General features: G+C 46.1%; 1 protein-coding gene across 1 annotated transcript in view; it reads left to right on the forward strand.

Moving 5' to 3' along the window:
• The window catches only part of LOC104158907 (protein orai-2), an 8,584-nt gene extending 2,107 nt beyond the window's left edge, over positions 1 to 6,477 (forward strand). Inside the window, exons 2-3 of the mRNA XM_009696675.1 lie at positions 212 to 452; positions 5,932 to 6,477. Of these exons, the coding sequence (XP_009694977.1) occupies positions 225 to 452; positions 5,932 to 6,477 (774 nt within the window). The 5' untranslated portion in view covers positions 212 to 224. The remainder of the gene's footprint in view (positions 1 to 211; positions 453 to 5,931) is intronic.
• The last annotated feature ends 3,055 nt before the right edge of the window (positions 6,478 to 9,532 follow it).

A 9,532-nucleotide genomic window follows, 5' to 3' on the forward strand; every position in this document is an offset into this window, starting at 1 on the left:
CGGGTTTACTTGCATAATCTTTCCTAGTTCTCGTGGTCATTTTTAGCAATTATGGATGGTCCGTTCTCTGTTCCGTGCCTTGCAAGTGTGATGGTATTTGGTCTGTCGTTTTTCTACTGACTGAGGGCAACTTTATTTAAACGCAGCTTTGCCAAGTGATGCTTGTCCTGTCTGCGACCTCCTTTTGAACGTGACTATTTTGTTCCCTCAGCCTTTCTCTCATCATGAGTTCTGAATTAAACGTTCCGGTGGATCCTTCCACTCCCGCTTGCTGCTCTGAACCTGGCACAAAAGGCATGGATTATCGGGACTGGGTCCGGCGCAGCTATCTGGAATTGGTCACATCAAACCACCACTCCGTTCAAGCCCTTTCGTGGAGAAAATTGTACCTGAGCCGAGCCAAGCTGAAAGCTTCCAGCAGAACCTCTGCTCTGCTCTCTGGATTTGCAATGGTATGTGTACTTTGTAGCAACGCTTTCTGGATCTTTAAGGTTTTGGTTCTCTAAAATCATCTGTTACCCACTGTTTCCCTCCTGGGAAGGAGCGGGACGTGCTGTTGTTTTCTGAAGAGGCAGGAGGCATCTGCCTGGGGGCTTCTGCGGAAGATTTTGAGGCTGGCTCTCTCAAGGGCAGCACAGATACGTGAGCTGGCTAACAGTCAGCCTACACACTCCCAAGTCAGCCCTTTAAAAATACTAATTTTACTACCTGCACGTGATCCTAAGTGCTCCACCAGCGTTTCTGAACAGTACAGGACCTGGGCTCTCCTTTGTCGCGGGCTGCCTTCGCTTGAGGTTGCACCTTGTGGAGCTCCTCCGGGCCCCTGCGGTTGCTGTGGTCCTGAACAGAAATTAAGAAATCTTAATTTCTGTATGTGTGTTTTTCAGGCCACGGTGTCTAAAATAAGGTGGAGTTTGGGTCGCAGCCTGCCAGAGCGAAGTTTGCATAGCGTGATCGGGGAGGTTGTGTTACACGGTGAGGTGTGAGAAGAGGCCCCGCAGCCTCCGACCTGGTGTCGGAGGACTCTCTAGCCTGAAGGCAGCAAAACCTGGGATGTTTTTTGTCAGTGCTGCCTATTGGGAATAATCCCTGGTATTTGCTTTCCTCTGTGCAGCACTTGGGTGTTATCTGGAAGCTATTTGCGTAGGTCAAAACCATGTCAGGGAGCGAGCAAATAAAGACGGAGACAATCAGGGGTCCGGTGCTCAGACCTGTCCGGGCTGCGGTGTTAGCAAAACACGGCCGTGCTGTGTCGGCGTGAGCCTCTTCATCTCCCCTCTGGTTCTTGCTTATGGGGAGCGAGAACTGAAACCTGTTGGGCGGGGAGGTTTTCTGCTCAGGAAATGAGCAGGTCTGGTTGTCCCTGAGGTTTGTCAGCTGAAAGCGGAGGGCAGTGCCTGGGCGATTGGGACGTGATGTGAAAATGTTGCATCCTGCAGTTCAGGAGCTGGGGGGAAGACTTCCCAGATAGCTTTCCTTGTTTTATTTTAGCTTCTTCCGCTGGTTTTTTCCTCCCCTGATCCCCCAGAACATGAATCGTCTGTAACATTACAACAGTCTGAGATGACCAAGTTGGTCACCCAAAGTGAAGTTGGAAAAACACCGGTGGGGAGTTAAATGGGAGCAGGCTGCGGCGGAGAGGGAGTGCTTGGTTGCTTCGCGATTTCTCTTTGCTCTCTGACTACGTGCAAGCGATGCTTGTAAAAACTTTTCACGCAGAGTATGTTGGTTTGTAGCCAAGCTTGTGTGCTGAAACAGCAGAAGGTACCTCCTCGTTTTGAGAACGTTGAGTGCTCTCCTGTAGATTTCTTTCACTCAGAAGCTTTCTTACTCTAAAAAGCCGCTCGTGTGCTTGCCCTTTGTGCTCCTGGGTTACTTGAGTTCTGCGTTAGTCGTTTGTGACTGTTCTCTTTAACATGATCATTAAATTAACGTTTTGTATCGTTGCGAACTGATCTATCTGGGCAATGTGGTTACACAAGCAGGTGCCTGTGCTGGGATGTGCTGTCGTTGGCATCACTGGGACTCTGGGCGGGGGGGGCTTGCAGCCCACCCACGCTGCGGGGCTGAACCACGTATCTGAAAACAAAGCGTGCCTTCTCAACTCACAGAACAGAAAGTCGCTGAAAGTCCTTAGCCAACACACAAAATTAACCATTTGACTTCTATTCTCTTTAAACTGTTTAAAATGCAAGTCAAATAAACACGTAGGTATAAGTAGCGTTAACTATAATCACCAGCTTAACATAGTAAGCACACCTGAAATCAGTAATTGTTGGAAATAAAAATTTTTGCAATAAGGAATTCTCTTTGTTAGCAAACTTTTTCCTAGCTGACTGGACCTTCCAGTGAAAGGTGGGGTATCTATTCCTACCGGGTTGTTTCTCCACTGGTAATGTGGCACGCAGGTATTTGGTACACGGATGTTTATTCTATAATAAAGGCATCTATTTGGCTATTGATGAAAGTGGAGAAGTTATTTAGAGTTAAATGATTTCCCTGAAGCCCTGTGTGCATTTGACTGTGTAAACAAATGTCATACAGGGCTTGGCTATTGCTTTATTTACTTCCCTGTCAGTGTATTTGATTCAAGGCAGTTCCATATTGGCTGAAAATTATTGCGAGCTGATGGATATTTAATCAACAGGCGGTGGCTTTGATCCAGCTCCTTCTGGACAGGCTGCAGAATAATGCGAACCTTCCTCGTTAGTCGATGCTATCTCTGGTGTTTCTGGCAGAGAGCTGGGCGGATCAGGGGGATGTGGGTCCTTTCGGTGCCAGGAGGTGGGCTGTAGGGCTACTGCCTTTGCCCCTGGGAGACTGCAGATGAAGGAGATTTAGAGGGAGCTTAGGAAACCTCCTTAATAATTTTCCTGATGGAAATAAGAGCTATTACTGCTAATCAGCCTTCTCAGTACTTGTCCAGTTGCTACAGGATATGTATTTGATTTTAAAAATGAAAAAAAAAACAACCACCACACAACAACAAAGAAAACAAAAAACCTAACAGATCTACTGGAGTGATTGTTTTTCCAGGCTGCCAAACCATCTGTGTGAATGTAGGATGGTTTATGTTAAGCCATTTGTCATCCTTTTGCCTGATATTATCTATCCCGGTCTAAATTGTTCAAGATGAACATCATCTTTGTTGTGGACAATCTGGGCTATACTTGTCTAAAAAAAAAACCAAACCCATAATTGTATGTAATTTAATTGCAGATTAATTCTAAAATGTTCTGAGTACTTGGTCCTTTAGCAAACCTGTGAGCGTGGAGTTCAACAGGGTGGTTCTCAAGCTTAAAACTAAGCCGATGCTGAAATATTCTGCGGCTCAGCGAGTGCTCGGTGCCTTGCAAAGCCAAGCCCTTGACACCTTGGCTTCTGGGAGGAGGTTAAAGTAAAGGGGGCTGTTATCACAGAAGAGTATAATTGTATCAAACATGACATATTAATAGTTTTACAGACTAATCAGCATATTTAATGATTTTTAAATGGGTTATGTCAGCTTGTCCTCTTTCTCTTATCCCGGTCAGAGAATGACGTGACAGTCTGTACGGGGTAAAGCGATAAGAGCTCACTCACCTTTCCAGTACTTGTTTGGGTTAAATGAACAGTTTTTCTGCCTTGCTGCCCTATCTGGATTGTTGATGTTTGTCCCTGAAATACCTCTTACTGAGCCATCATTCAGTGTTAAAAATTCATCACATTGCACAGCTGAAGCTAGCCCTAGGGAATAAGTTAGTCTGGGAGGAAACATCCAATTAGCTGAAAAGTGCTGCTCATGCGAAGGATAACAAGTAGAAATTGATATGTTGACATCAGCCAGGCTTTCAGCTTTAATATAAAGCTACGATTTGAACATGCAGGTACAATTCTTATTCAGCTTGCTGAATGCTGTATCTCTGGGTGTTACAGCACCCAATAATGAACAATATACCTGCTGGTATTTCGTGGCTGATAGGGTGTGACCGACAATCACAGCACTGTACAAATTCATTTGCAGCAAGGAATAAGTCTGATCTCCTCCTTCTTGAATCAATATAAGGGGAACTGCAAAGACAACGTATGCAAGGCAACGTGTAATGTGTTTTAATTAAATTGACCTTGCAATAGACAGTGAAGCCAATCCTGCATTATTATTTTCTCCATTACATGACAAGAACTACTGTAAACTGCAAACAAACAGGAACGTTTAAAAAACAAAAAAAAAGTAAACCCCCCACATGTTCATAATCAGAACTAAAAGCTGGGAATGTGCAAGGACTCTGACGATCTTTTCGGTGTCTCTAATATCCTAAATAGTTGATGTAGGTATAAAATCTGGACTTGTAGAGATTGTAGATATATCTACATATCTCTTGGTTATATCTTGGTTGCTGCTAAATGTGTCCAGTCTTGTGATCCCCTCATTCAGGCTCCTGATGGTTTCAAAGTAAATGCAGGTAAGGCAGCAATCATGCCAACGTAGGCACTTGCTTCCATCCCCTTTATTGCTTTTCGGGGCTACCAACAGGGAGAGCATGAGCATAGCCCTAATCTTCCAGTGCCTAGATAATATTATTAACAAGTAATGCCAGAGCAAATGGTGCAGATAATTTTACAGAGCCTGAAATGGCTGCTCAGCGGTGGTCTCATGTGAAGTCTGGATAAAGTAATCATGAGTCCATTCTGCAAAATCCATCTACCCCTCCAGAATCCAGCTGCTTGTTCGGACCTTGCCTTCTCATGATGGTCTTGAGAGGCAGTGCCCCGAGGCAGGCATCCAAGCATCGGCTTCGCCTTTCCTTACCGCGTCCGGCAAGCCATGCCGTGCCGGAGCAGGAGGTCGCCTGGGATCACCAGAGGTTTACCAGGTTACTACCTGTGCGCATCATGAAGTGCGGCTGCAGATCCAAGCAAGCCACTAGAGAGTTACTGGAGAGGAATGTTTGATAGTCTTGTCCTCTCGTTTTGTGGCTTCTTTTCGCAAAAGATTTCTGCGGTCCTTTCAGGGATGCCACCACACAGAAGTACTATTTTACTTCACAGGTAGGTTAAGTAATTTTACAAATTCTTATGCTAAACCGGTTAACAGGCCTGTACAAGGACTCCAGTTCTGATTTCAGAAGAGCACCCTGCTCTCTTGCACTTATTCTGCTTGTTAAGCTTTATTCGATTAAAGAAAAAATAGACAGCTTTAGAGACTTGCTATATGATAGCTCTTGTTTTGAGAAAACAGACTCCGACCTGAGTTACTGAGCACACCCGTAAGCCAGTAGCCGTCCACTTCTGAGTCTATCAGCAGGTTATTAGCTCTCAAGGGAGAAATTTGAGGATATAAATAACTTGTATCTGGGCACATTCGTAATAAAAACGAAGACACAATATTCTGAGAATAGAAGGCAGCTATTTTAACTACGGACTAACTTAAACTGTAAAGTAGCTTGCGTGTTTCCCATTGGGGGTAGTGAAACCTTGCTGGCCACTGGCCAGAAGAGCTGCTTGCTTTTGCCTTTCTTTACGTGCCTGAAAGTTGAAATTTCCTGCACTGCAGCTGCAAGTGATGAGCGGAAGGAGAATGTGTGATGGGCGGGCAGGCTAGCAGGCTGTCAGCTGCCTCCGAGCTCCACTTGCTGTCTAATGAGTTCCTTCTGTTGTGTGTTTGGTTTGATGCAGTTCGTATGGCTCATGGTTGCAAGGAGAGGTACGTTATTTCAGAACACTGCAGCGCAGAAATGTGCGTGTGAGCCTTCAGAAAGGCCAAGCTGCAGACTGCGTGTACATCTTCACAGGAGACCGAAATGATCCATCTAGGCTGCCGTTCTCAAAAGCTCTTGAGTGTGTACTTGACCTTAGGTGCTCTTCCTGAATAAAGATGCTTTCCTAGGTGAAAGCCTTGAAAAGAGAAAAACAAGCAGTCGTTGACAAGCTTTTTTGTTCCTTTCCCCCCAGGTTGCCATGGTGGAGGTGCAGCTGGAGGTACAGTACAAGTACCCCCAGATGCTGCTGATCGCCTTCAGCGCCTGCACAACAGTGCTCGTGGCAGTTCATCTCTTTGCCCTTCTCATCAGCACCTGCATCCTGCCTAACGTGGAAGCAGTGAGCAACATCCACAACCTGAACTCCATCAGTGAGTCCCCGCATGAGCGCATGCATCCCTACATCGAGCTGGCGTGGGGCTTCTCCACCGTCTTGGGGATCCTCCTTTTCCTTGCGGAAGTTGTGCTTCTCTGCTGGATAAAATTTCTGCCTGTGGGCTCCATCCTGAAAAATGAGACCACCAACGTCGAGAAGCCCAGCGGCCATGCGGGTTGGCAGTCGGCACTGGTCTCCACCATCATCATGGTGCCAGTGGGTCTGATTTTTGTCGTCTTCACCATTCATTTCTACCGCTCTTTGGTGCGGCACAAAACGGAGCGCCACAACCGAGAGATCGAAGAGCTTCACAAACTGAAAGTGCAGTTAGACGGGCATGACAGAGGCATGCAGGTAGTGTGACAGAGAGGCAGGGGCTGCTTCCAGCAAATCCGCTCAGCTAAGGCTAAGAGCAAAATACCTGTTTTGCTAGTTGGTGAGACGCACCAGTGATGGGTTGTCTTGAGGCTTAAATATATAAATGCTAATTGCCTGCCATATATAGCTGTGGGTTCTAGTGCTGTTTCAGATGCTGGGGTCTCTAGCCTGTTTCTGGTCCTACACACTTGTGTACTTGAGTCGACGCTGCCATGGAGTTCAAGGTCAAAACTTTATCTACCTTGACAACGGTTCAGGTAGCCAAAAATCTGTATGTTTTACAAATGCAATATTCTGTTGCCAAAAGTAAAACTGCATGAGCTGTCCAAAAAGCCGGTGTGTGTGTAGGACCTGTCTTAGGTGTCAGAACTCCCTGGCTGTCAGTGCAGCAGCAATTAACTGGCAGCTCGTTTCTAGAGCTGAGCTGGTTAATGTGGGTATCTGCAGCTGACTTGAGGACATTGAGGAGAGCACAGCAGAAACCATCAGTGTTGATCACCTTTGTTCCAAAGCAAGTGTTCCATAAATACATAACCAGAAAGAAATCAACCTTAGCTTGTATGTTCTTTTCTTGCTATTCCCGACTATATTTTTACAGCTGGGGAGGTAGAATTTGAAATCACAGGAGGCTGGGAAGTTCTGTCATACTTTCTTCAGCAGCATCTGTCACTTTAGATTGAATGAATGCCAAGATCATCTGTTTTTTCCCAGTAAGAGGCAAGAGTGCCCAGGGAAGGCTTACAGGTGTTTTAGTTTTAACAAGGACATTCTTAAAACAGAACAGTGGCAGGGAATTTAATGAGACAAAATTTTGAAGGACTAGAAAAGCAAGTTTCAAGGAGGTAAGGAGTGACAGCATAGAGCATATTGTAGAAATCTGTCTCTACATCGTCTTCATTTATGTATTGTTGCAATGTCTTTTGCTGGAGAGAACAAGGCCCAGTCCTGCGAATTTCATCAGTTGTTTGGGGTTTTTTTGTCAGCTGTAGCATTTGTCTGTCAAAACCGAATGCTTCCTTCTCCCTCCACCAAAGCAGGCAGCTCCTCTGGTGGGACCTGGAGCTGTACTGGTGAGTCCGATGGAGCTGGGTCTGGCGGGAGAGCTGTGTGCCATTAAAGAGCTATCACATTTCATTTGAGCTGACTTTTTTTATTTTTCCTCCGCAGCAGAGAAAATGACACTTGCATGTCTGTATTGCTTAGCAAGACCAGCTTGCAAATTCTATAGCCTCCCTGTGGGTGAAAACTTCTGTAAAAATGATTTTATGATTGATGGTAACTCTGTGGAGGGAAAAGAGTGTTTTGCAGTCATCAGCTTTTTTAAGGGAAAGCAAGGCTTTCTGCCACACAGGGCTGAAAGAAGCATAAGCACATTTTCTTGGCCCTGATCCGGTGCTGATTTCCTGCTCTGCGCTCAAACATTGCCGTTTCAGGCCTCGTAGGTTTCTGAAATCATTAAGGATGTTTGCAACGTTCTGTTTAACCCTGGTCCCTTATTCCACTGGGATTTGAGACATCTAATGGCAGTGTCTTACATGTCAGCTTCCCAGGATGGAGAGTCCATGCAAATCCCAGGGCAGGAGGGTGAGACTGTCCCTCTGTTCCTCTCTGGTGAGGGCCTTGGGAACCCAACTCTAATCTCTCTTGTTTACAGGCGAGTTTGAGCGTTGCTGAACAAGTTGCTTAGCACTGTGTCTGTGGCTTTCATCTGTTGTTCTTGCCGCAGTTGGCATGTACCATATTGGCTGATGTGCAGCAAAGAAAATCGTCTTTGTGTGCTAAATGACTAGTCTGTACTTACGCGCATATGCAAAAAATAAGGAGCGTCCTCTAGGAAGTGGGTGGTCGTGACATTCGTACATCCTCCCCAGGAGTCTGCCTTCTCTCCTCTTTTTACCATAATAAAAATTAAAGGTTTATACAACAAAACCAGAGTTGAGTTTTCCGCCAAGTATTACACAAGAGTAGGCTCTTCTACTAACAAAATTTTTGTTGTGAGGCCAGAGCCAGATCAAGTAGGATGAATCTCTCATCTGTACTTTGCACTCTCCTTTAACATCAGTAGTAATAGGACTCTGTATGCCGTGGAGCTCAGAGGTTGTTGGAGAAGTATTGAGCCATTTTTGCAATTAAAAAAAACGCAGCTCATTTGGAAACAGCCAAATCGTTCATTTAAGTATTTGCAAATACAGTAAACTTCAGCAAATGGAGAAATGCAGTAGAAACTGCCTTGATTTTATAGAATAACTTGGTGAGGCTTTGGTGGGATTGGATTCAAGGTAAGTCTCAAGGCAGAGCATCTGTGACTGGAGTGGGATCGCCTTACTCCGGTGGGGAGTCTGAGGTATGGTTTGAGATAGTGTCCCAGGGGCGAGTGCACTGACAATAATAACGTGCTTTCCCATCTTTGCTTGCAGCTTTGTTTCCTGTGTCTCTCTGGGCACTGAGTTCTCCTTCCCGTGAGAAGCCGATGGGAATATTTTTGCTCTTTGACTTCAGCATCTGGGGTCTCTCTAGGTTACCCATCACCTTCGTGCTGTAACTCCTCTCCTTCTTCTTTCCCAACAGCAGCATTTGCTTTTCCTGCCTCTGCCTCTCTTCCTCCAACTTGTTTACATTTTCACCACTGTTGGGTCCAGACTTGTGTTGTGGAAAGATTGCCTGTGGTATCGGCCACAGTAGTTCATCTGTAAAGGAGTAGGGACATTGTCCTTATCCAGATGGGTGTTTCTGTGCTACAGCGCCAGAAAATCCTTCTTGCTCCTGCTGCTGCCCCCGTGGCTGTCAGCAGGATTCCCATCAGTCAAGCGTGGGGATGCCTGCCTTTCCACACCGTCGCTGGTGTCCCAGCGGGGCTGGCAGCACTGGGTTTCCCTGCTGGTGCCTGGCCACGTCTGACCTGTGCTGTCACCTCTCTGTCGTTCCTGGCGTGTCTGTCCTTGCTGGGATCTCCTAGGTTTTGTGTGGCTCCGTTCCTGTGGTACCTGCACAGAGATGCTTCTCCCAAGGGTCCTACCCTTGGGCTGGGACGTGTGTCGAG

This window comes from Cariama cristata, unplaced genomic scaffold, assembly GCF_000690535.1.
Source record: "Cariama cristata isolate BGI_N322 unplaced genomic scaffold, ASM69053v1 scaffold38583, whole genome shotgun sequence".
NCBI classification, from domain to species: domain Eukaryota; kingdom Metazoa; phylum Chordata; class Aves; order Cariamiformes; family Cariamidae; genus Cariama; species Cariama cristata.